This window comes from Lonchura striata, chromosome 10 (assembly GCF_046129695.1).
Source record: "Lonchura striata isolate bLonStr1 chromosome 10, bLonStr1.mat, whole genome shotgun sequence".
NCBI classification, from domain to species: domain Eukaryota; kingdom Metazoa; phylum Chordata; class Aves; order Passeriformes; family Estrildidae; genus Lonchura; species Lonchura striata.
Genome location: NC_134612.1, coordinates 12,517,477 through 12,545,388, shown reverse-complemented (window position 1 = coordinate 12,545,388; position 27,912 = coordinate 12,517,477). Strand labels below are relative to the sequence as shown.

The following is a 27,912-nucleotide window of genomic DNA, read 5'->3' as shown; positions in this document are numbered from 1 at the left end:
TGTTCAAGTTGCAGGTCCTCATGAATACATTTAAGATGTTGCAAAGAATTAAACACAGTTCACCTGTGTTTCCAGCCCTCTGAAACACTGAGCAGGAAGATTCTGTTCTGTATTGCTTTCACCCTGTATGATGCCAGGAGATACCATCACTTCCCTTGAGCTCTGGCGTGTTCTCAATTCAGTGTTCTGACCTTAATGAAGAGACTACTTGGTAACTGCATTGCTTAATCTTCCACTGAAATAACTATTAGAAGATATGTATCCGTGGATCATATAGATTATGTAAGTATTAAAACAATTTAAAAAATGGAGAGACTTACAGAAAAATAGGAATATGTTATTTTAATTAAGCAAAAACAGAGTTATAATCACTCTTTCTAAAAATAAAATTAGACTCTTTATCAATCCTTAACATCTGCATTTAATATTTTCTTCTAAACAAAAATACAGATGTGATTATGTAGCAAATTACAGTCTTTGACAACTTATAGTATTTACGTTCTCTTACACTTACTTTAATTCTAATTTGGTCATTAATATTTGATTCATTACTGCAACATGTTACTTGTAGTAAAAGTGCCACAATTGAACTATAAACATGACATTGCCATCTTAAAACTGCTTTGCTATAAACTGTAGAGAATATACAGAGTTACAAAGTTGTTGTGGTTTTATCAAAATATACAAACCCCCCCAAACCTAACACAAGCTAACAATATCTTTTTATGAACTATACAGTTATAGAAAATATTTGTAAAATTATCTTTGCATTTATAAATATTCTACCTTATTTGCTTTGGTCTATATTTATCACCATACAAGTCCACTTAGAAGATATCTTTGTGTACTTTCTTTGAAACCTCTTTACACTCTTCTGTGTTTATTATTCTATTATCCTTATTTAAATGGAACCAAAGCTGCCATGAAACCAGAATTTCTCAAAGGGTCCATAGCATTCACCAGTGACAGAATAAGTAAGTGGACCGTATTATTACTTCAATCAATACTGTATCATTTCAATTGTAGTTTTATTGTACCCAAGCTATAGTTTCTTTTAAAATATTCAAGAAGACGAAGTTAAGTAACAAACTGTGAACCATAACAGAGAATGAAGTTGAGAATCACTAACCCTTGTCATGACCTAATTTTTTAACACTTCACAGGAATGAACATACGTGATTATTGGAAATGCAGATACAGTACAACAGAGCCCTATCTTATAAAATGCAACTTGCAGACATACACCTGCTTGGACTTTTTTAAGCATCTCAGTTAAAATGAATCACACTTCCACAAAAAAGTATAAACTGGAACATTTTGGTGCTCTTTCAGAAGCCCATTCTTCCAGTTCTTAGTGAACGGTGCAGCTGCAGGCTCACCATAACTCTTCGGTGTGGCAGGTGAGGGAGGCAGGAAGGCTGACACTCCTTCCTCCAGCAGCCTGCTCCTGGCCTGGAACACTGCTGTGTTCTCTGGAGAGAACTGTGTTCTGTACTGTGGCCACAGAACACTGCTGGAATGGCTGGTGGGATCACTGAGAAGGGACATCTGAAGGTTAAATGTTGCATTTAAGGCATGGAGATGACAGGGAACCCCACAAACTGGCCCTATACTTGTTTATACACAGGGATAGCTACAGGGATATATATGGAAGTAAGAGTCTTATTTACCTACTCCTCTCAAACTCAAAGTATTTACGGGGAGTTGCTCTATTGTTTGTGTCCAGGCATTATTCCAGGATGAGGAGGGAAACTGTCTATATGTCCTTCTGTGGAGAACTGTATTTCTAAAAGACAAGAGTTGCAGACCCACCAGGAGGTGGACATTGCTATACCGGATTTCTGTTTCATCAGAACAATTTTCTTTAGACCAATGCACCTGAAGAGTTCACCAGGCCACTGACATGGGGATTTATGCAGTTTGGAAGACTGGCTATAGCAAGTTCCACTGAACTTTTATTAAATGCCTCAGAGATATATAAATTTGGAATACTCCTCACACCTCCACTCAGACTTAACAGTTATTATGGTAACTACAAAACTGAATATGGAAAGGAAAAGAGTAGTTTAAACTCCTGAATATGTTTTATAAAGGCTGAGTTACAGAAAAGCATGGCAGAACGCAAATGTACTTCAGCACATCCAAACCCATGAAACATTTCTCACCTTCACTTTAGAATACACAAGATTACAATTATTTCCTTTATAAACACATTACTTTTGTAAAAAAAAAAAAAAAAGCAATATATGGTTTCTGCAGCAAAAATTCGTTCTACAGAATACACCATGAACCCACTTATTACTTTTGCTTCAAACAATTCTGATTCAAACCCATAACTGTAAAATAGTTCAGTGACTAGTTTCTTGTAATGTTAAGTAGAAGGGTTTGGGTTGGCCATTCTTCTTTCTCTCTCTATCCTAGAGTCTGTTGTGGCAAAAGTATTTTGGGTGTTCCAAATTAAATTTGTATTATTGCAAATACTAGTTTTTCTGTGTTATTTTTTCTTTTGCATATATTGACACACATATAGATGAAGAAATTTGACCTTACTGATACATTTCCCCATTCAATGCATCTTTATCTTCTCCAATATACAGTTTTCAATTTTTCTTCTCTTTTGTTCAACTGTCACTCAGAGTATAACTTCTGGAGTTAGGTTTTGTGTATTTTTTACTTCACTTCCTTCTGAGCCAAGGAAATGTGGATTTTCCAAAAGTTTAGTGCTTTCATTGCAAAACTGTTCTTTTCTATCTTGTGCACCTGGACTTTTGAATAGATGCTTCTTCTGGTGCATTCCCAGAGCAGCTGCAGTCTTGCAAATTTTGGGGCACTGAAAGCAAGCGTATCCTTTTCCATTATGTTCACGTACATGCCTTTGCTCATGGTTCCTTTTGGTAGAAAGATACAAGAAGCTCTGAAAGCAAAACTGACAGTGGTAGCGTTTTTCTCCAGTATGAATTCTTTCATGTATTTTGAGTGTTTCATTTAAAGTGAATGCCTTATTACAGTATTGGCAGACAAAATCTTTGACACCCAGGTGAATACGTTCATGCTTCTGTAGATTACCAGGAACTGAGAAACATTTACCGCAGGTTTTACAAGTGTAGGGCTTTTCCCCAGTGTGACACCTCATATGCATTTTTAAAGTGGATGGACTTTGAAATTGTTTTTGGCATAACTCACAGATATAAGGCTTTGAAGCAGCTACATGCCAGTGTACATGTTCTTGAGCTTCTGCTGTGGAAGACTGGTCTCTTTCACAGAGCTCACAATGAAGATTAGGCATTTCTGTGTTCTCCTCCTGGCTGACCACCTTTTCCTCGGGAGCATTCCTGAGTGCATACTCTCGACTGCATGTGTTCTGGCTTTCCATACCAGTGTTCTTGCTTCCGTGTTTTTTCCTCCACTTGGTCTTTTTCATTTTTCTTAGCTGCTTGGATTTCTTTTTTGGTTTATAGTTATAATAAGGTCTCCAGGGTTTATCACTGGAGTCCTGGTCACTAACATCATCACACATTTCTGTCAGCTCCAGGCATTCTGAGCTGTAGAGTCTAGATGGGCTTTTTTCTTTTACTTCCATTTCTGGTTCTTCAGTGAGATTGTCCTGTTTGGACTCATGTTTGGATTTTCGTCCCCTTTTACAAAACAGCTTAGATCCTAATATATGTCTTTTTACAATGGCTTCATTACCAATTTTTACTGTTATCTGACAAAGAGGTGCAACATTGCTGTCAGCAGATGTTCCAGGTAAGGCAGGCTTTGCAATGTATGTTTCAGTTTTACTGGACTCTTGGACAGTATTTGTAGTTTTGCTACATGAACCTTCAGATTCTGTCACGTGCTGCGTATCCTCTGTTGCTTCTGCTCTGTTGTATGGCAGCGTTTTCTTTCTCTCCTTAATAGTTTTTGATTTTGTAATGCTCTTCCCATAATTATCCAACCCATACTTACAGTCATCACTTACTGACTGACTGGGTAGGTTATTTGAAGATTCTGTCTTACTGTTTTCTATGGAAGTGACTGTTTTACCGTGCATTATTACGGATGAAACTCTGCTACTGTGCATTATAACAGAGGGTGCAGAACTGCTGTAACTGATGACAGAGGTTGAATTTTCATTTATGTTAGCTAAAGACACAACTGAGGAATCACACTCCTGTGAACCTGAGTCATTTGCAGCAGTGGAAACTCTTTTTTCAGCTGGGAGGAAGTCCCTCTGCAGGTTAGAATTTAAGATACCTACTCCTCCAGAGAAAGAATTCTGAGTATTTGTGGAAGATGCTGTATTATTACATGAAGATGTATCCAAGGCCAGAGTTCTGTTGTTTGATATTATACTATGTTGAAAATTCAGCGGTGGTAGCTCAGAGCTGAGAGAGCTTGGAATGAAACAGTTAGTAGAAGCAGTTTCATTAGCCTGGGTACTTGTTGGAACGTTTTCATAGGAAGAATTTCGATAGGATTTATAAGGCAGTCGCCTGCATTTCATAGGTAAGAGTCGATACAGTTTGTATGGGTACATATTTGGTTTTAAACCCCCATTGGCTGTCTTTTTATTTACTGACAGGCGATGGTCAATTGCATGGAAAGACTTCTGGTGATTTTTCAGTATATAGTAAGTCATGAAGGTCTCCAGACAGAAAATGCACTGGTAGCGCCGCTCTCCAGTGTGCCAGATCTCATGTCGGGTGCGGTACTCAGCTAATGCAAAGACTTTATTGCAGTAGTGACAGGGATATGTTCTTCTCCAGGAATGCACATTTGCGTGTCTTCGAAGGCTGGACAATGTGACATAACTACGCTTGCAAACAACGCAAGTGTATAATATCTGCCCATCAACGACTTTAACCAAATGATCCGTTTCTGGTAAAGTGCAGTTTGCATTAGAACAATCAGTGATGCTGTTTTCAGACAACAGAGGCTCTGTGTTCGCACAGGAGCTTCCACTCCGTCCCTCTGTACCAGTACAGTTATCTGCAAAATTCTGTTCATTTCCATTATGAGCCGGTAAGTTACTTGATCTCATGCAGACTTGTTCATGACTTTCCAGTATATTTAGATTTGCAAATTGTTTGCTGCAGTATTTGCATGTGAAAGTTTCCTGATGCTCTGAGTGGAGCTGAAGGTGAGCAGTGAGTAACACCCGGTCATTGAACGATTTTGCACAATAGTTACAACTGTAAACAGGTGGAGTGACTGTCGCCCCAGATGCAGAGACATTAGCAGAACTGTTTTCCTCTTCTCTGGATACACGTAGATCTCCTGGTTTATTCTGAGATTTTGGAACAGAAGTAATTGTCTGATCAGTAACTGCTTCATGCTGGGCTTCTGTAGTGGTTACAGAAGAGGCTGGTACTTTTGCTACAGCCAAACCAGTACCCTTGGGTTTAAAGGCTGACTTAGGAGTACTACCTGCTTGTTTTCCCTGCTGAATAACTGGGGTGGCTTGGTGATTTTCATAGCGGTCCTCACCCACCTGGTATGAAGGGCTACTGTCCTGGTCAACAAAAGGGGCTCCTTGTGATGTATCTCCCCCAGAAGAAACTGCATAGGAGTGTTCAGCCAAGGTACTGGCTGGCTCAGCATCTTTGCACACATCACTTCTGTCGAGGCCAATGCTGGGAGCTTGTACTGTGTCAGATACCTTTTTAAAGCTGGCCCTCAAATCAAGGGGAGAAAACAAATTGTTTTCTGTTTCAAAAATAGAGAATGCATTTGTAATTCGTGGTCCATTTGTCACAGCAGAATCTTCATGTCGCTTTTCATGCCTTTCCTCTTTGACAGTCCCTTTTTCATTAACACAGTATGAATAGGGACAGGGGGAACTTGAAAAATTTACATCTGTAAGATCTTCTAGAAATGATATTCCGAGTTTTTTCCCTGCAGCTGCAAGGTCCGTTACAGTTTCCTGCCTCTTAACAACTACTGTAGAACTGTAGATGTAGTTCAGTATCTCTGTAAACACTTCAGCTTTGAGATCATCTAACTCCAGTACATGACCTGAAATACAGATAGTACGACTCCAAAAAATATTTTTAAAGTAAAGGCTTGAAGCTGCCAGCACATTACTATGGGCTTTAAATTTGGTGTCTTCCACAATTATGGTGACATCACATAAAATACCCCGAATGCGCTGTTCATTTAAAATGGAAAGTACAGTGTCACTGTGGAAGTCGTCCTTGAGGTCCTTTGAATGGGACATGACTGTCATCTACAAGAGAAAAAAAAGAAAAGGAGGAATTTTTAATCCATTTAATTTACACAATTATAGTTCTATATTATTTTAATGTATTTTTTAGTTTATTAACTTTTAAAGTTTAAGAATGAGTAAAATTTTGTCATAATATTTCAGGTTTAAGTCATCTTTTATTCTCTGGTGTCAACACTATGCAGGAAATGTCTGTCCAGATCAAGGAAGCAGGAGCACCAGTAGCTCCTCAGCGGGAGGCAGAGGATCCCTCCCACTCCCTCCCTTCTTGAACCTGCTGTCCCTCCTGAGCCTCCACTGGATGCCTTTTGCAATGCCAGTGGGTGCAGCTGCTCAGGGTCACCCTGAAGGACTCCCTGAAGCCTGGGGAATTCCTCAGCATGCCACAGAGGGACCTGGCACAACTGAAGGAGAAGGCTGTGCTGCCAAGGTTCTGTGCAGAACAAGGACTTTGCTTTCTGGGTTGTTTGTCAGACACAGACTTCACAGCACAGCTGCATCTGACCTCCTTACTAAGCTCATATTTAAATCACAGCAACAGAGTCTCAGTTTCAGGGTAAGGCTTTATAAACAAATGAATGCACAAGGAATACAATTTGGTAGACAACAGTGAAGTAACTATAACACTGTTTATGTGAATTGATTTTTTTTTTAAATAGTGATTAAATTCACTCAATAATTTACACTACTTTAAAATTACTGAAGAGTTCTGAGTAAAACAAGTAGAAAAGAATGGAATAACAAGTAGAAAATAAGAGGTTTTTTTCTGTTATAGTTCATGCTTGGTGTTCACACTTTATAATTAGATAGTGTATTCTTAATTTCTTTCAAATAGTAAGATTTAATTGCAATAATAAGTACCATTAAATAACTGCTAATATATAATAATTAAGTTTAATGCTGACAAAAAACTACTTAGATTAGCCACTGTTACTATATGAGTATACTGGTTCATTCCATTGAGAAAAAATATGCAAAATATGAATGAAAAATAATCTGAAAAAATTGATTAATTTGCCAGTTGAATTTGAATTTTGACGACTTTTGCCAACCTAATTTTCTATCTGGTGAAAATCTGTTTTCACCAGATGATTTTTCTCAAATTCAGATCTGTGCCACAAAATGAGGTTTATTCCTTTTTTCCCCACGTCTGAAGTAGTGTTTTGAACTAGTACTGTCCATCTCTGACTTCACGTCATGAAGAAATAGTTGTGCTAGCGGAACTTACCTATCACTACTGTTATGAATGAAGTTCTACATGTCTAATTTAATAAACAACAAAATTTAATTTAGCAGCAATTTTAATTAAACAGCAATTTTATATAAATTACTACAATCAAGTATATTAAATATAATCAAGTATATACAAAAAATTCGGCAGTGATTAATTAAGTATGATTAAGATTTGTATAAAGTATAAGCAAAACTGGCCAGAGTACGGGGAGGGGGAGAGGGCTTCTCACCCTGCCTCACGTACGACACAAAGGAATCCAAACGAAACTTATATACTGTATGCTAATACATATATTCATCAGTATTTTTCTGTAAATCTCCTCCTATTTTTGATTCTTGAATTCTACGTCACTACACTGCAAAGTGCATGCTCCATTTGTTGTTAGGGGGGTCTTCTGGCTTTTTGGTGGTCTTTCCAGAGGAAGGCTCGCTGTCTTCCTCGCTGCCCTCTGAATAATCTTACAGGTTGCACATGCGCACTAAGCTTTGTGTTATGTAAGTAAGCATTATGTTCCAAAAATAAGCCTTATTATTTCATAGATAAAACCACAACTTAGATTCCATACCTGGAATTGTCCCAACTTTGTTCATCCCAAGGCCAATTCTATTTCGTGATCTTGCTTATCTCAATACTACATCCTGTATCCTATTTTTCACGTGTAATAATCTGCAAAGGGGCCCAGCTGCCTTGTAACACTAATCACATATACTTTTCCTTTATCACTTTATAACAATTATTTTCTAAAATATTGATATAGTTACAGTTTAGTTAGCATGAATCATATCCATTTATCACAACAGTAAAAAACTTTTCTTTAAACTTACAAAAGTAAAATGCACCTTATAGAATGACTGGCAGAAATTTTCTAAGACAGGCTAAAATATTACAACACTTTAAGTTAGGATTTACCTTCTAAACACTCCATCTGCTGCTCCAAATTTTAATGTTCAGCTTTAAAAATTTTACTATGACCTTTACCCTCAAATACTTAATATCTTAAGAATGCCAATATATAAGATGGGTTTGATCCAAATGGCAAAATAAAGGTTTGACACATATTCACTAGGCTTGCCTAGTGAATTTAGAACACATTGGCTCATTCACCCAAAATACTGGGAAATAATGTTCTAGAAAATAGGACCTTTATCACAAAGTTACGTAACACAAATCATACACCCCTGCTCTACCTCATCTAATTACACTTAGGACACTTATCACAAATCCACAAACTACTTCCCTGCAAATCAAATTACACAAAAAGTAGCAACAACTTTACTGTGAAGCCAAACTAAACATAATATGAACAGGACTGTCATTTGGTAGATTACAGATGAAGCTTGGAAGTAAAATTTTTACCTTGCAGCATGGTTGCTGTTTCTATCAGGAAAGGTGTTGTCTACACAAATAGTCAAAATTTCTAATAGACTCTGATGGTTGAGAATTTTCAATGCAGAGAATTCACAACAAAGTTGTGATTCACAAAAAATACCTGTGATGTTTCCCATGATATGCCATGGATGTCAGGAAATGAATTAAGCAATATAATGGTGATATAAACATACATGAATATTATTTTGATTATTTGATCACTCTCAGCAGCTGTAAATCTAGATCCCTTGAAATCTTAAAATTATAGCTTATGATGAGTTTGTTTATGACACTAATATGACTTAAAATAAGTGATATTTATTAATTTGGAATAGCAACCTGAAAATCACAGTGGTTAGATACAGTTATCTGCTTTGGTTGGGTATCTGAAAACTTAGATGTAACTGTAGATAGTTTCTGGTGTATGAAGTCTACAGAAAGCATACTGACAATTCTTTCCTTCCAGCAAGCAGCCACTATTCCATAATTGATTCCTTTTTCTCATTGACAATGTCTGAGATTACATCTGACTTGACCATGTGATGTGGTATTAGAAACCAACTGTCAGACATCAAAAACATTTCACAACAGGAGCTATTGATAGGGTTATTTCTTGAGTATAGGAAATAAATGATGTCAACTCTACCTCCCAGTGAACTGCCTCACAGGAACTTGCCTGTGTTTTTTGTTTCTTTATTGGAGACAGCTGGTTTTAGTTCAAAGACACATCATCTGACAGACCGACTGCTAATGCCCTGCTGAGAGGCATACAAACCCAAGTGGGTTTATTACAAGTCTTATTGTTCAACTAATTATCTTAAAATTTATCTTCCTAAGGACAAAAGTGAGTATTTTAATTTCAACTTGCCATGTACATAGACTGCCAGCTTTTGGAGTCCTGGACAATTTGGTATGCTCAGCAAAATACTAAACTAGATTCCTTGTGCCAACATTGCAGAAATGATCATTTGCTATTTGGTCACTTAATTTTTTTTTTTTTTTTTTGTGTGTGTGCTAAACTATAAGCTACATATCTCATTGGAAAGTTATACAGAAAAATTCCAGGGCAAATCAGTTTTCAAAGCCAACACTTTCTCCTTCTTTATCTCAACCTACACATACTTCAAATAGTCCATTTATTCATGTCTGTAATGATTCTCTGTCTTCTATTTTACCTCACTTCTTGCATGTGCAAAAACATGTCTGAAATGCTCTAAAATCAAAATGCCCTACCTAGCACATACATATAAATGGAATATTTTAGGAATTTTTTTACATTCCATTTGCAGGTCATACAGTAAAATGAAAACCTGCTCTTCGCTTTCCAAGAACCAAGATACACGGAGTTCAAACTTTTCAGATGTGTTAGTATTAAACATGTTTCATTAAAACACTGGAAAGTCCATTCAGAATGTAACTACTCTGCTGTATAATTTTTATTTAGTTTTATTGTAAATATTTCCCAAAACATATATAAATACCATTTGACCTATTAAAGAGCAACAAAACTCCTCAGCCAACTAATCCTTTTTTTTTTTCCACAAATCTGTCTGTTCATTTCATACTTTTTACTCTCAATCCAGACATAAATAATTTCTTAGGAATCTGAACAGTACCTTTGTAGAATTACCTATTGGTCTTTGGTACACCTATGAATAACTTCAGGTTCAGAACAGCAGAACAGCAGTACCATCTGCAGATTTTCTGCAAAAGCAGTAATTGACTTAACCTCTCCTTAAAAGTTGTTTGAATCACTTGGAAAAATCAGATTTAAATACTAATCTGAAATGTAAGTGTAATGGTCAGTAGGTTTATTAAATTATGTAACAGTACCTTTTCTGACATCAACAGAACACCACTCCAGGACTACAGTCACAAATGAAAGCAAGTAGTACTAAAAGTCAAGATCAGAGATTGATGCATCCAAACACAAATTTGACTACTTATGCCTCACAGATGACACTGCTAATTATAAACAGAGAAGCCAGCTTTATGTGAACACAGCTGAGAGTAGAAGCAACTGTTAATTTTTATATTAACATTACTCTGAAGTCAACTAAGTGTTGAGAAGAAGTTTAACTGGCCCATGAATACCAAATAAAAATATTTTATTACCACAGAGAACTACTACAATCTAGAATATTCTTTTAAATTCTGCTTATCTTTTGAAATCCACTGCCAGGTGAGTGTACCCCATTACATATAGGATTTTTCTATTCCACTTCAGTCAGCTAAATTTTAAAGACAAGCTAGTGGCTTAACAAAAAAATTCCAAAGCATTAGGCGCAATTGCTAGTACTGAGGTAAAATCAAAACCAGCACGATAAATGATGAACTGTATTAAGAATTCTCCCCGTTTTCTTGCTCCATTAATTTCTACTGAGATTTTAAAGCGCTAATATATTCTGGCATTAACCACCAGGACACTACAGAAATATGTTCATTCCATATCTTCCTTATGTTCAGTTTCACCTCACTCTTGTAAAGGTACTCTGAAGTCTCTGTTTTGTTTCCAGCTGGCTTCCCCAGCTGAGGAGGAATATTCACCTGTATCTTAAGTCTCTTTAAGGATGTTGGCTTTGTTCTAGAGCCGAAATGGAGTCAGGCATTACCAACAAACAAAAACCCCCAAACAAGTATATCCCACCCCCACATCGCCCCAGCTCTGATCCTTGCTTACCTGGAAATTTACTGTCCAACCACCACTGCTACGGTGACTGCCCAGTTTTTTATGGAATCATTTCACCAGTCCTGTGTCGGCAGCAGGGCTGCCTGGACCAGGGTGCTGCAGCCTCCCTGCAGCCTTGGGCATGCAGGGCCGTGTTCCCGGTGTCTAACGACGTCAGTGATGGCTAATCACCTTCAATAGCTCGCAGGAGTGCGTAGCTCAGTGCTCGCTCTACAGACCTACAAGTTACTTCTTCAACTGCACTGAGAGACTTTCTCTTTGGAATCTCGCTACTCACATCCTTCCTTCCCTGTTGCTATAGAAGAGCATTACTGTAAATGGTTTTTTTTCAGCCTCACGCTTTCCTCTTTTAATTGAGACAGCTGGGGGGGCTGGGATGGGGTGGTGGAATGTACCGTAGGAGTATGTCAGTCTTAACAGACCACTGATGCCTCGCGACGAAGCATTCTTTCAGAGCTGGTACTTTTCCCCACTATTAGCATCCCCACCTCAATTCTCTCACTCCCCGCTTCACGCGTCCCACGACCTCTCCCACCGCCCCGTGCGGCCTCGGCAGCGCCTCGCTCGGACACGCAGGACGAGCCCGTACCCGGGCGCTCCGTGGCTGCTCCGTTCCCGGCACCGCGGCCCGTCCCGCCGCGGGCGGCCTCCCCCCGGCCCCGGGGCTCCCGTCCGCCCCCGGCCCGGCCCGGCCGCCGCCGCCCGCGGGGGGGCGCTGGCCCCGCGCAGTGCCGGCCCGGCCGTGCCGCGCAGCGCGGTGCGGGCTCTGCCCTGCGCAGCCCCGGGAACGCGCGGCCCGCGGGCGCGCCTGCCGCCGCCTCCTGCCGCCTCCTGCCGCGCCGGCTGCGCGCCCGCGGGCCCCGGCGCGGCGGCCTCGCGCTGTTCGCGCGTCTGCGAGCGGCCCCCCCCGCGCGGGCCCCGCATCGCGCCCGCTGATGGCGGTGCCGCGGTGCCCGCGCGGCCCCTCCCGCGGGAGCCGCCACTGACCTGCCGCCGCTCCGTGCCCGCCGGCGCAGCCTCGGCCCACGCGCAGCAGCGCCCCGTCCCCATTAACACCGGGCCCGCGGGCTCTCCGCGGGCGGCGGGCGGGCGGGGGCTGCGGCCGGGGCCGCGATCCCGGCCCGGCGGCGGCCGGACGGCGCGGCCGCCATTTTGCTGTGCCGATCCCGGCAATGGGATCGCCCGAGGTCTGCCGGGCAGGGCCGGGCCCGCGCCCTCCGCCGCCGCCGCGCGTTCCCTGGCCCTGCTCCGCGGCCGGCGGGGCCGGCGCCTCGCGCCGCGCTGTTCGCAGGCAGCCGCTGTCAGCGCACAGCGATGCGGGAGCGCCGCGCTCCCAGCGCCCGGCGCCTGCTCCTCGGCCATCAGTGCAGTGCTGAGCGCGTCCCTGAGAATTCCTCATGACCTAACACAGCACTTCAATGCCTGACCGTCCTTCCAGGCCTTTCGGCCAGGAAGAAAGTGTTTCTGAGCATAGATTGCGCTGTGCTACCTTCTGCCACTTCCCTCCAGAAAGCAGAGATGAAACATATACTTGAAAAAAAACCAAACCTGAAATAAATGACATTTAAGTAGTGAATTATAGTAACATTTACCCTTTTCATTATCTGATCATGGTTTTTTTTTTTTTTTTTTAAAGCATATATAGAGACTCAAATAACGGCTTTGTTTTAAGCCGTATTCTAAAATATAATTTAGGTTTCTTGATACTTTAACTGCCTCAGGAAACAAGCACAACATTACCATTAGTGCTTCATAAGCAGTAACAAATGCTCCCTTAGATAAAGAAGGACAGAACTTGGTTTCATCTGTCCAGATGCTCCAACACATTTGGTACAGTTCTCCCGGATACTGTCTCAGCCTCTCACTGCAAATAGTCAGCAAAGTCCGTTTTCTCAGAACCAGAAATCAGAAAGCTTAGAGAAAATCTGGGCTTTGAGACAGATGAAAAACATTGTTAGTAAATGAACAGTTTGGGTTTTGTCTTAAAGCTTGCTTTTGTCCAAGGCTAACTAACCTATGTTTATTTTTTCAAAGTATTCTGTATAAGGCTTCACAGGACAGAATCTTTATTTTCAAATATTAAACCTACACATTAAAAGCACTGAATAATAGGAACTGGTTCATTTTAGAGAAAAAAAAAAAAAAACAAACAAAACCAGCCCCCCCCCCCCCCCCCCAAAAAAAAAAAAACCAAAAAAACAAAAAAAACCACAACCAAACCAGAAGCATGAACTATTTCATCATTGTCACACTTGATGGGCCTGGAAGTTAGAATTTTGGTAGAGCCTTTTCATGATAAATGCTGCTTATCATTGCAGGAAACTGGTTAATATCAACATAATGTACAAAATCTACTATAAAGAGGGGGAGGTGTGTTTGTTTGTTTGTTCGTTGTTGTTTTTTTGGGGTTTTTTTCCCAGCATTCTGTCTAGGAACTATCAGTGCTTTCTCAATTGGTTAAAAACTATGGAAAGACATTTTTTCCTGTCAGGAAATTGTAACAATTTCAATGATTTATCTATACATACATTTTTCATTAACTTATACAGTCATCTTAGAAATACTGAACATTTCTGTGTAGAGTTAATTCCTTCTGTAATTCTGGATCACTGGAATTCTTACCTACAAGTTCACCTACTGAAGCAATGAATATGTTTTTACCTTAGGGCTCTCTGCCACCAAAAAATGATTTCTTTAATCTCATGGCAAATTGAGTGATGAGATGACCAGTAGCTGTTCACCAAGAGCTGTGGGAATGGGAACAAACAATTGAAGAACGCAGTGGTTTTGATGGCAGAATGTGTCCCAACGTTTTCCCAACATTCATTTTTATTGCAACCTATATAATGGATAAGCAAAATTTCATGCTTACATGTAGGCTACTCTTAATATTGAACTTTGCCTATTGCTTATTTGCTGTTTCTTCCATTTATTACTGTTTTAGATATGTATATACATAATCAAATGTATTAATGAAGATTTTTTACACAAGTACCATAAAAAGTATTTGTGACAAATGTGTTGTCAGTAACAACACAATAAAATGGATTAAATTAAACCTGTCATTATCCCTTAAAGAAAATAAATGCCTTACTGAACAAGCATCTTGAAACAAATTTAAGGAAGGTTATTAATTACCCCTAAATCTTAATTAAAATTTGTTATTTTAAATTGTTTTGAAAATCAGATGCATAACCATCATTTGTATAGCTGATACGTCCAACTTGGTGACAATAATTTATTTGTACTTAAACATTGGATGCTCTGGGAGTCTTAATATCTATGGACAATATAATTGATATGGAGAACGCAAAAAAGAATCAAGATTTCTCATTTTTAAAGGGTGTTTTCTTAAGGTAACTTTAGCTCATCCACTAAAAAAAGAATCACCTTTTCTGTGACTAGTAGTGCAATTGAAGGTACTAATTTCCATATACATATATTTATGTATGTGTATATATATATATATATATATGTATGTATGTATATATATATATATATATATATATATATAAAATTGGATCTATTGGGAATTCACAGTCCCATCAGCTCATTGTGTGTTAAAAATATTTTTCAGAAAAAGTAATTTTAAAGCTGTCTTGACCTCATCCAAGATTTTACATAATCATTATAATGTTTCATGGAAAACCAACTGCAAGCAAAGAAAATGGAGGCACTGGTGCTACAGCCAGACCTGTAAAAGCACTAACAGTGATATCTGGGAGAAGTTGGACAAGATGCATTTGCTCTGCAGCCCTGATTCCAGGTTGTAATCCCCAACACTAATGATGTACCTTAGAAACAGTGATCTTGCTAGAGTATGTGTACCAATTCCTATTAAACATAAATATTTGTGCATCACAGCACACAAATACTGTGTTCCTTTTAGAAGGAAGTCCAAGTAGTTTAGCATTGGAATATTACTCATATGGTAAATCTGCAAGATCTAGTGAAAATTTTCAGAAAATCTCTTTAAAATGTATAAAACAGTTCCAAGGTTACTGAAATGGTGGTGTTGGGATGCTTTGCTGAATAATTTCACTTCTGCAACTTGTGGCATATGGTATTCTTTCTGTAAGACTTTTTAATGAAAAAAATGTGCCAATACTCCTCTCTAGCCAAGCAGTTTCAGTTCTTAAGCAACAGCAGAAAACAACATATAGAGCATTACTCAGTCTTGCAAATTCCTCATAAGCAACAGGAGTTCGGCCAGGATTTGACTGGTTTCTGTCTCAGTGTCTAGACCAGCCTATCCATGAGAAAAGTGCTAGGATAGACTGTCATCTTCATTGCTCTCCCTGCTGAGGGGAGAGCATCCAGGGCTGCTGCTGAGAAGGAAACAGCTCCTCTGCACCCTCAGGCAGGCCAACCCTTCACTCAGGAGTGGGGCACAGCAAAGACCCAGCAGCCCAGAGAGACTTCAGTTCCCCTTTGTGGTCCATGAGCAAGGAAAAGAGTTCATGTGCAACCCTTTTCCTCTTACTCAGCATCAAGTGGAGGGAGAAGGAGTCCAGGTACAGCACCTGCAGCAGTCCTCTGCCCTTCCAAGTCTGGTGGAGAGGAGAGAAACCTGGGACAACTCACTTTTTCTCAAACTGTGTGAGCTCTGCACATGCACCAAACTAAGTCTTTCTCCAAGAAATGATGCCTTCTTAAAATTTAGGCATGGCCTAATCAAAGTCCCATTAACACTAAACAGGACACATACAAGCAATTTTTAAAGATGTAACTACATCTTTTTACCTTTCACCAGTCTAAAAAAGAAAATGAAGCAACAACAATAACATAAATCTAATATTCTCTTGCACAAAATACAAAAGTTTATGTTGTTCTGCTGCTAAGAATCAGCTGACATTACATCTTGCGATCTCTGAACAATCTTATTATTAATATTTTCCATTTAAGTCTTTCTTTTTTTATGTGCTGCTGGCAAGCCATTTTCTAGCTGCCTACACTTGTAGGACATATCAGTCCTTAGCGAACAGAAATCAGTTGCAAACATGAAGGTATGTTTACAGGCAGAGTGACAACAACAGACATTCTTCTGTTGATGACTCTTGTCAAATGTAGTAATTAATATATTTGAATAGCTTTAAACAAAAGAAGCAAACAAAACATTTAGTTTTTTTTAATTCAGAACAATTACTATGTGGTATTCTGTTGCTTGTTCTGTTATCAGAAATGTAAAATAAAAGTAGTTAACTAGAGTTCAGCCTCCATTTTCCAATTTTCAGAGGAAGCATCATATGAATATGGGAGCCAGCATCCACAACGCAGGCTTGAGGCTGCTGTTCTTCTGGATGAGGTATGTGGGGGGCCAGGCCAGTGCATTTGTTCTTGCCCTTTACTACAGCTGATATAGCAAATCACGATGGACTGGAGATAGAGTTCAATCTGCACCTGCAAACACCTCGTTCAGTTGGTGTGCCAGCTGGCTGGACACACCCATTTTGGAAATCAGAACTGGTCTTCAAGCTGTTAATTCACCACCACTAGCCTCCAATATTCCTTAAAATTTTGCAAAATAAAATATTTTTGGTTTTGCTGTTCTTTTGGTAAACCAAAACCAACATACAAATGATAGCTATTGCTCTCAGTTATCACTTCAGTGTGGCCAATATTATGACAACTTAGCATACACGCAAGAACTTCATATGCTCTTAAATATTCTTATGCTCTGTTTTGTGCTGACCAAAGGGCCCAGTCCAAACCCTGCTCATCCTTTTCCATCTACTGCATGTTTCCAAGATAAAAGCTGAAGCAGGGCCTCTGCTCATGCAGTGGAGAAGGACTGTAGCAAAAGCAGTACAAAGAAAACCTTGATGGCTCCAGCTCTGGTTTGTGCTGCTTGCTCTGCCACCAATGTGAACTGCTCAGATCTGAGCTCAGCTCAGGTGGGGGGCAACAGCAACAGCAACAACAACTACTACTACTGCTACTATTACTACTACTACTACTACTATTACTACTACTACTACTACTACTACTACTACAAAAACACCAGCAGTTGGCTTGCCTCTCCATAATAATTTCCCAAACTCTTGTTCACTTAGAAGCCTTAATAGTAGCATGTGTTAGTACATATCCACATTGTTTATGATTCAAGATCATGAAAAGATTCATGTGGCAGTGTTTAAACTATCTGAAATTAATAGGTTCTGGTACTGATTCTCAACTTGGCTGTTGAGAGTAAGGGAAATGTTGAACATTGTCAGGATAATCTCAATTTCCTAAATCTGATTGTTATATATGAAGTCTACTCTCTTACTAAGTACTCCAAAAAAGAAAATGGGAATGTTTTCATTGATTTCAAGGCAAATTTATTGAGGCTACTTGTCACCTAATCAACTTCACAGGTTACACCCACTGAATTTAAACGCAAAATTTGCAGATTCCCATTTTCCCCATCTTTTTAATTAATAGGATTTTAGACTTATTTCTCTAAAATATATAATTTGGGGTAATCCAAAGGGTTGGACACACTTTTCATTTTATATATAAATTAATACTTTAAGAAGAAAGGCCAAAAATAACCTGTACATAAACTTGCCGAAGTCAGCAGACAAATTTCTCAGAACTGATCTTACTTATCTAAGCTTCTTTTTAATCCGGGACTGAACACTTGCACAGAAAGTGTAAGTGCTGCCTAAATGCTACATCCAGATATTATTCCAAAAGTCCATGATCAATTGTTATTTTTACTTCCACAACTGTTTCTTGACCCCTGTCTTCTCCTCTTGTCTGGCAGAAGACAACACTTGTGTCGTATCTCTTTGCCTGGCTACGTTAGATAGAACCAGAGTGCTACACGCAACACCAGCTTCATTCTTATTTGGTGGCTTTAGTTTGTCACTGTGTAAAGCAATGTGATCACGCTTGCTTCTGAATGCTGGTACAAGATTCAAATTGAGAGTGCCTGAGCATTTCTAAAAGACACCATTACCCATGATTTCCATCCATACTTACAGCAGTCCTGTAAGTATTCAGAATCCTAGAGGAAAGTTTCCATTTGCAGACCAAGCCTACCATGCCAATTTTATCCAGCTACTGCAAGCCAAATTGAAAGTGCAATAATAAAAATTCACAAGAGATATTTCCATTGAAAACATGAAGGGTTTTGGTTAAAATCTTTGAGTATTAAGAAACCACACTAGGCCATGCCCAGAAATCTTTTTATATGGTGATTTTCAAGATGCATGCATTATTGTGAGCACATGGTATGTAAATGCATTGGGCTGCTTAATAAGCATTCAGTGACACACATCTGCAGCTTTGCTAATGTACCTTTTATTCCTATGTGGTTGTCAAGGAAACAGGTTATGGCCCAGTATTCTGTCTAAAATGTATTAAGCAAGTGTTCTATGATAATTTACTTAAAATAGGTACAACTTGGGTTTTGTGGCTCATTGCTTCTGTAAATGCAGGTAACCTGAATTTATCTAATTGTAATGTTTCACTGATTAGTCTAAACCACCAATGCCATTTTATTGCCTCTGAAAATCCTTTACATTTTCTGTGTCACACAACATTGCTTATTAAAAGTAAATTTAATTACAGAAAACATTTTGAGATATTCTAGGAATTGAAGAGGCCTTTTTGACTTGTGGGGTTGTGGTTTTTTGGGTTTTTTAAAAATTTGATTCCTTACCATACATTCTGCCTAGTAACCTTAATTACTTATTTCAGTTTAAAGATTCCACAGCAAGAATGACTTCAATGCAACCAAGCATTTCCTACCAAAATTTGTGCAACTAGTGTCCCTGAAATCAGTGGGATTCTCCCTTTCTTATACCCTTTGGTACCAAGGACCACATTAAAAATTAATGAATTAATCAGACTTTCACTGATTCTTTCATTCGATACAAGTATATCTTAAATCTAAAGCACAGATACCAGGCATACTTATACTAACCAAGGTTATTATTGGACATTCACAACAAGATAAAAGGAAACTGCTAATATTTGGAAAAACCGTGCAAAATGTGAACTGTTATTTTGAAATATCCTTAGTGATTATTTATCACAATACCATACCTGAATCTACAAACTGCTCTTTCCAGCTCATGAATCAAGAGTCTTTTTACTGTCCCTGATTAAAGTAATGTATAAAGGTAGAGATTCTGTGAACTGTACCCAGCTTAACCAACACAAGAGTGTCAGAAACAGGCAGTGGCACTGAGAGTTCCTCTGCCTTTCCTGTGTGGCACAGGTTTGTAATGAACACTCGTGACTGGGATTCAGAGCTAACATTCTGGCATGCTCAGGAGGTTTGTGTGCATACCAGTATGTTTGGTTTGTGCAGATCACTGGAAGCTCTAACAACCTGTTTCAAAAACTGTTCTGTCTGATTCTGTTTGTCCAATCTCTATGGGAATAGAAATCCAGTAGGAACTGGAAAAATCCAACAATATTGACATTAGAATAGAGCAATGTGGTACCATAGTGAGAACAAATCTTAAATTATTGTAATAAATTAGAAATTAGCAGAAAATATACTCAGGTAATGAATTGGTGATGGTGTTAAATAATTTAGTTCTATTTCTGTGTGAGATCACCCCATAAACTTACCCACCTAAAATCAGGTTGTTCTTCTGTTAGAGTCTTTTAAAAGTGGTATTGACAGGTATTTTCAGCAAAACCATCTCAGTAATTTTGTGAACTGTGTGGCTACAGTGTATCAGCCTGCAAAGGGAAAAAGTCCAAATTTAATGACTGATTATTAGATGAGTACTAATTTCCACATACATTGTGTAATTCATCAGATTTTTCCCTGGGGTGCTATAGGGCTCCAAATCTACATCTGGGAATTTTAGAACACACTCGCAATAAACCAGTAGCATTAACCAAACTTCTGCTGCATTGTTTTATTATGGTTTATCCTGTGTTGTGCATACTGGACATTATGATATGTTCTAGACAGAAATGCAAGGATGTTTTCAAGTTTAAAGTAATTATTTTGAAAGACATTTTCTTTCTTCTCTTTCTCTTCCACCACTTTTCTTTTGATCTCTCTTGTCACAGATATCACCACAGTATTTGTGATAATGACATTTCTAGGCAGCTCTTGTTCTCTGGAATACACTTCCTGTATTTCTCTGCTTAAATGATTATTCATCACTGTCAAACATCCTGATTTTATTATTATGTATCAAACATTCTAAAAAGATTTTCTTGTAACAGTATAAAAATTAAGCGGAATAGGGTTTTGTTTCAAAGATACTGAAAAAAATGAAATTGTTCCATAGAGAAATTGCAAAATCATGCAGATAAGGCTTTATGACTCAGCTGATAGGCATTCATACAGCAGCAAATATGGAGCAGCAATTAAAAATACATAGTTCCATCCTCCATTTGCAAATACACCATATGCTCTTAGCAATAACATCGTACAGGAAATACAGGATCCATTACTTTGACTTGAAAAGGTAAGAAGGTGAGCTAATTATTTTTTGTTGTTGTTGGTTTAGCCTTGTACATTTTTAGTATATGTTAATTTGAATAAGAAATCTGTAACTCACATCTGCCAGAATGAAAAAAAATGCAGTAAGTCATTATTATTACCTCAAATTCCAATAAAGGCATATTCATAAATGACCAAAATAGGATAAATGGGAAGCTTAAACATTATGTTTGGAGGAATCCAACAGTTAAAGATCTTACCAAAGTTAAAGATTTCCCAAATTTGATAATAGTGGAATTCAAATACATTATTCATAATAAATCCTTTTTAATACTTAGTGAAGACATTTATGTGATAAAGCACAACAGATACTAGATACCTCAAAAGGGTTAATTGGTACCTATTCATTACTACCAGAATCTATTTAATAGTCTGGCAAATATTATCTGAACACAGGTGATTTCCCACTGAGAGACCTGCACTTTCAAATCAGAATGAAGTTTAGAGGCAGAAGTAACCTTGATTAGAAAGACCATTGAAAAACAAGTAGGACAGTGTCCAAGTGAATATTTTTTTTTGTTTGATTTAATTTTTACTCATGCTTTGTTTAGATTTTCTGTTAGGCAGAAATGGAATTTGCATGGATAAAGGAACAAATTCCAATTATAAAAAGGGTGGTTCAGTATCAACAACCCGACTTCTATGGTAAAACTAAACACCCCCTCCCCCAACCCTCAACAAAATAAACCCAAAAGCCCGAACAGGCCCCCCTGACAATAGCATTTGCAGGCTGTGCTGGAGGTGGGAAAAACTGCACCTGCTCCTCCATGCCCTGGTTAGCCCCCTTAGCAAAAGAATAAAATGGATGAAGTTTAAAAAAGATTTTTTATGGCATCTCTGTCTACAACATTCTGACACTGTGCATTAGGTGGATGTAAGTGCCACTGAAATACATACAGCAACCCACATATAACAGTCAAAACTGGAAACAGCTTGCTAATTACTGGACTCCTCCTAAATAAAGAACTTGGTTTCTTTCGCTAGAAGAAATTACCATTCATGGCTGCCAATGAGTTTTTCCAGACTCATGAAAGCACTTGAGTTCAGTATTTATTACAAGAGGACTTGCACCCCTTAAAAAAGAGCAAATCAGCAAATGGGTTTAAAACAACCATAGGGAAATGTGCTCATGTAATGGAGCTGCTTTTTAAAAATTGTTTGAGTGGGTATGTTTAAACACAAAGATATAATAAAAACAGTTTATTGCTAAGTGCCCCATATTTTCTAAAGATAAGTATCAGAGGCAATAAATAGATTAGACATATCATTTGCTCAGCATTTCCTTTAAAAATAACCACACAAGAAATAAATAAAGAAATGTACTTTCTTACTACATTTAATGGTGCCCTCCATATTAAAACTTTAGACAGGAAAATAATCTGCAGAGGCAAGCTACTGGAGATAAATCAAATTACAAAAATGCAGGCTTTAATACATCACTTGAGAGATGCTGTCTGTTACATTTTCACTTCTGTTTCTTTAGGTGGAACAGAGGAATACTGGAGTGCATTAAATTATTTTTATAATTATGAATCTAATGGTTTTATTGTCATCATTAAGGCTTTGCCTATTATGACACATGACAAGTCATATTCCTGAACAGTTGTACTCTTCTCATTTGGAATGCACTGAACTGGTATATTTAGAAGTAAATGAGAATTAGTTTAATATTACTCATACTGTCAAGGCTATTATTGATAATTGGCTGTGCTTCTAAATACCTCCTCTGTGTTCACTTTCAGTGCTGAGTCTTCTTCCACACAAAATATACTCAGTCATTTTAAAGTCAAGGACATGAAAGGAAAATGGCTTCCCTGCTGCAAAAGTCTCATTGCAGTAGTGAGAATTTCTCAAGTCACGTACAAAGGGCATGGACGAGGAGATACACTACATTATAAGCTCAGTGGAGACATTCGGTAACATCTGATCTGTATAGGCAGTTACCTGTGGTTTAACTTTACTGGCATAGTAAAAAATATTAGCTAAAAATAAAAATACAGAATTATAATTCTTAAATTTTGCAAAATCTACAAGGTCTGCAAGTTACCGCAAACCACAAGTGAGCTTATTCTCTAAAGGCTTGTTTAAGGTCTGACAGGAGTTCTTTTGCAGTATTCTTAAACATAGTTCTTTACCTTAACTTCAGACTGGCTCCACTATTTAAAGAAAGGTTTATTAGCATTACTGTGGCTGAATTCAGCAAAGTTGAAAGGAGGTTTAAAGCTTCTGATTCTCTACATTTGTCAGCTGATAAATGTTTTAGTCATATTTTTATACTTGTGATGATAATAAAACTGTTACTTTATATACACACAGTACAAACTTGACCTATATGCAAGACTGGGATAAATTAAAAAAGAAACCAGGGTACGTTTCTGAGAACAACCAATGCAAACCAGAAATAAAACAGGTTTTTGTGTGTACAGCTTTATAAACATGGCATCATTTAAGAACTGATAGCCGCATGGAAACACAAAGTGAGATCACATTCTCAGTTAGAACTAAGAGGAAACAACTGCGACATTTCCATTTGCATTGTGATATTGCTACTAAAGAGAATAACATCTTTCTACATCTCTACCATTGAACCTTTTTAAAGGATTTGGTTGCCAAGGAAACTGGTTCTGGCCCAGTATTAATCTGAAAGAAATATATTATGAGTTGGTGTAAGTAATACAGTACTCATAATGATTGTTATTCTTTATACTCAAATTCAAGGTTTTGTACTTAAGGCTGTTAAGTTTTTATTTAATAATTTTTTTTTGTGTGTAGTAAAACACATTTCAGTGAACTGATACTCAGTTTAAGCTGACAGGGCCATCTATATCAATCTCTCTCTTTAAAGTTCTCCTACCTTTAAATAACAAGAAATACTGCAGTTTTATGTTTGTAGCCAATACTGAAAATATAAACATTAAAGCATATTATTCTTTATTTAATATTTCGCACAAAACACAAAACCGCTTATGACAGAATTTAAATATTTTTCTTTTTTCTAATCTTCCTCAATTTTTATTTCTGCCTTTTAGCTGCAAGTTTAGTAGTGCTTATAGTCAGCTTTAAAATGTAATGGAATCAATAAGGTTTTCAAAAATTCTTTTGTTGCATAAGCGTTGCCACGCCCTTTGTACATATGATTATTTTAACAGACATGATTGCTCCACTTTCACAACAGATTTAAAAAAAACAGATACGAGTAATTGCCATGCCAACATGTGAAGCCAACAATTTAATATAGGTTGTTTTCATTAACAGTTTAGTGAATTTTAAAACTGAAAGCCACATTCCAAAGCCCATTTCATGTTCTTGCAACACTGACCAAGAAAACAGTAAAACATGCAAATCTCAACCTACCTGCATGTACCACTTAGAGCAGTGTTAACATGGCAATGCACCCAGCCATTTTTATGTAAAACGATGGAGATAAGTTCTGTTCGTGGTCTTCTTGATAATTTTTTAGCAGCAGTTGTCAAAATTCACATGGGAAGCAGCTTGAATAGACCGTGAGCAGAAGAACTGAGTTTATCAACAGGGAAAGCAGGAGTGGGAAAAAAAAGTCCTCATCCAAGGTTTTCCAAAACTGCAAAACAAGGTTGGCTTTTTTTTTTCTCCTCCTTAGAGGGTTCAAAGCTTGAAGCTGACCACTGCAAAGGCCACTTGTCACATTTACTGAAAATCAACCTATTGATATCACAGCTGAAAATATAAACTCGACAACCAAAGCCCATTGCACAACGTGGACTGCGTAAGAGTTAAAAATAGATTTGACGTGCCTCCTACCTGCATAATAAATATGTAAGTTTCAAGTGCTTTAATTCGATATTCACATTAATTAACAATACAATATACATTATTTAAACTACAGTAAATGCAAGAAGAAAAAGGGTGACACCATCTGGAAGCACAGTTTGCTTTTTTTTTCCCTTTCCAAGGGCTAATAATGTAGTTTGAATGTGATGACAAGCTAACAGCTCACCACATTGCAAATGAAAAAAGAATTCTTAAGGTGATGCTCAAATATCTAAGCCTGTAATGAAGCAAAAACCAGTCTTCACTACTGCATGACATGGCACACAGACCATTTACATACTCACATTTGAGATACTAGGCACAGTATAATGAATTCAATACACAGCATGCACACAGCACAAGCAACGTTAATCCTGCCTGCCATTTTAGGCTTGCAGGAGTAAGATACATACTGCAGCACAGCTCTGGTAAGGGAGGAGGCAGGGGACAGCTCACCTTAAATGCAGTATCTGATTAATGTTGTAAGTGACATTGCGTATCAGCTACAGAGTCTTGGTTCAACTGGGTGGGAGGGAACAAAGAAAATTGTCATCAACTGGTGATGCAAGATGAGCTCCAGTCACTAACACTGTTAGCAAACTCCAAATTCTACAACGATACAGTAGTAGGCATTTCAAACTCTTATCAAAATCTGCTTGTGCAATGGCTGAGTCGCCTGCCGAGGAAAACAAAACAGTCTTCTTGCTTATTGGAGAAACGCTGCATCCACTACAGCAACATCCTCTTGATGCAGAAAGATTTCACGTCGCACATATTAAATCCTGAATGCATTTGCTGTGCTTTCTTAATTTTTAAGTTCCAGTATTTAAAAATAAAATTAAAAGCCAATGATAGCAAAAATAATATAGCTAAATATCTAATGTTCAGACAAATAAAACATTCATTTTTCTCTCCTTTCTGTTTTCTCTCTTTTACAGTCCATCAAAATCCTGAGCAGTATTGACAAACCACACGAGCACCGGGTCTGACTGCATGATCAGCTGTCTGTGTCTACGCTACACCCTGTTAACCACAAGCAGTGTTAGAGCTAAATATATCTGCAATGCAGAAACAGTAGGTGCTATGTGGTATACAATTCTGATTAGTTTTAAGATATTTTTCTATCCTCAGATATAACAAATAAAACAAAATTTGCTGCCGATCTCTGTCAAGCATGGTATCTGTCAGACCTACAGAACATAAAAGCTATCCTAAGTACACTGACCTAGATAACACTAAGAAGACTTAAGCAGCGTGCAAGCATACTCACTGTCAAAGCAAGGAAAACGAAACAATGATTGTCTAATCAAACTGAAAGCAACAACTCACTAGCACAGTATAAATTCCAAAATGCTACGTACTGTATATGCACATCTCATGTTATTGGAAGGCGCAAAGCTCCTTTGTTTTTTTTTTCTCGGCAGCTTTTCTTAGCTACGTTTGCACAATGACATTCTGACATCATGGAGGTCAATGCAGATACTAAAGTGCTGTCGTCTTGAAGAAAAAAAATTGAAATATAAAACCATAGCTGCAAAGATAATAATAATAATAATAATAATAATAATAATAATAATAATAATAATAATAAAAAATTTCACATCACCTACTTAATGTCTTTCTATTACTCTCTGAGATTAATAGCACATACGTTTTTCAGCCGCATACGTTAAATTGGTATCACCCTCTGCAGAGACTGCAAGAGTAATTGTAGGAATTAGATTTTTGTAAATGTCAAAAAAAGGGTTTTCATCTGGAAAACTTAAAAATACAACAAAATATTTTGCATGTATAATGAAAAATATGCAACGAGAAAAGCATCAAAAACTGCCAATCTGATTTTTTAAAAAAAAAACGCCTAATAATCAAAATTTTCATTGTTGCTGTCTCCAGAAGGAGAATGAGAGAACCATGCTGCAGTTTATTGTAACCTGAGTTACCTTCCCAGAAGTCTAAACCATCAGGTGAGGTAAAACAAACCATATGATATACCTGTTTAGAGAGTAAAGTCCCCCCCACTATGTCGGTGACTTCTCTCAGCTCTTTATCTCTCTACCTGCAAATACCGCAAGATGATATCTAGCACAAGAACAGAACTGTGAAGATTAATGTGTTAGCTCTAAAAATATTCCACTGAAAGATTTCCTTGGGTAACCATTGTTTACCACATGTATAAGTAAATCTAGATGGTTTCTGAGCAATTGCAGAAATAAGCAGCTCTTTGTGAGGCCAGATTTGTACAGAGAAGCACTAGCTTTCATTTGACCTGCCAGTACGGCTGAGGAAGAAAGCAGCCAAATTTCAAACACATATTTTTTTCCCTAGGAACCTGTGTACATGATGATTTTTTTTTTTCTCCATAAAATCACCTCTTTTTGAAAGGGGAGACTAATACCAAGTATTGTATTAAATCAGAAAATGTTGCACAGCAAAGACTAGGCTGATGTACATATGATTCACTTATTTTCAAAAAATAGAAAATATTATTTTGCTTTTCTACACCTTTTTTAAAAAATTATTAAATAGGTATCTGTTTAATTTGGATGTTTTTCTTTGGGAAATTATTTGGCATTTTGCTCTCTTTCATTTTAAAGGCTGGGAATGAGATGTTCCTAACAGTCAGTGCTTTAAAATATTCAGAATCCCCTTCCATAAATAGCACATCTGTCACAGAAAGGGAATCCAGCCAACAGAAAGGCAGATCAGACCAGCAAAAACAACTGCTATTCCAATGCATGATTACGAAATAAGTTTGGATTTTAGCAAGCCTTTATTTAGATTTTTTTGTTTGTTCTGAGGGTTTTAAAGTATGAGCTGTCTGATTATATAGATGCCACCATATATCAAATATATAAAATATATCAAATTTAAGAATGTTAAATATGGATTAATTTTGAGGGTGTTTAATGTTCATCTCTTAGTCAAATGTATATTGTCATGTTAGTTTAAAACCATGGCAAAGTTCCTATAGATTTCAAAAACAGAAGATTTGGGCTATATGGAGCCATTTGTTAAAGTATGATATTATTATTTCAGAAGCAAGTGGTAGTTTTATTTAAAGACAATGATTTCCAGCAAAAGACCGATTTCAGTGGAGTCTCACAATAAATATATCTGTTGCTGCATTCTTGAAGTCAGCATTCTCATTCACTCAGATAAGAAGT

The 27,912-nt window shown here is 37.8% G+C and overlaps 1 protein-coding gene and 1 long non-coding RNA gene across 14 annotated transcripts; one reads left to right on the top strand and one right to left on the bottom strand.

Moving 5' to 3' along the window:
- Positions 1–327: 327 nt before the first annotated feature.
- ZBTB38 (zinc finger and BTB domain containing 38) lies at positions 328–26,428 on the bottom strand. Of its 13 annotated transcripts, none has more exons than XM_077785655.1 (5): positions 26,110–26,228; positions 25,205–25,270; positions 24,314–24,539; positions 20,072–20,181; positions 328–6,211 (listed from the first exon to the last, which is right to left on the bottom strand). In XM_077785655.1, the coding sequence occupies exon 5, from the start codon at positions 6,209–6,211 to the stop codon at positions 2,633–2,635; it is 3,579 nt and encodes a 1,192-aa protein (XP_077641781.1). In that variant the 5' UTR covers positions 20,072–20,181; positions 24,314–24,539; positions 25,205–25,270; positions 26,110–26,228; the 3' UTR covers positions 328–2,632. The 13 variants fall into 13 exon arrangements, 12 of the variants coding, with proteins under 12 accessions (XP_077641781.1, XP_021392630.1, XP_021392631.1 ...); XR_013340512.1 differs by lacking the exon at positions 328–6,211 and adding an exon at positions 26,400–26,428 and having other exon boundaries at positions 14,256–20,181; positions 26,110–26,245; XM_021536955.3 differs by lacking the exon at positions 20,072–20,181.
- Positions 20,675–25,766, top strand: LOC116183955 (uncharacterized). The gene is made up of 3 exons (XR_004148674.2): positions 20,675–20,924; positions 24,579–24,754; positions 25,687–25,766. It is a non-coding gene; the product is annotated as an uncharacterized LOC116183955 (long non-coding RNA).
- Positions 26,429–27,912: the final 1,484 nt, after the last annotated feature.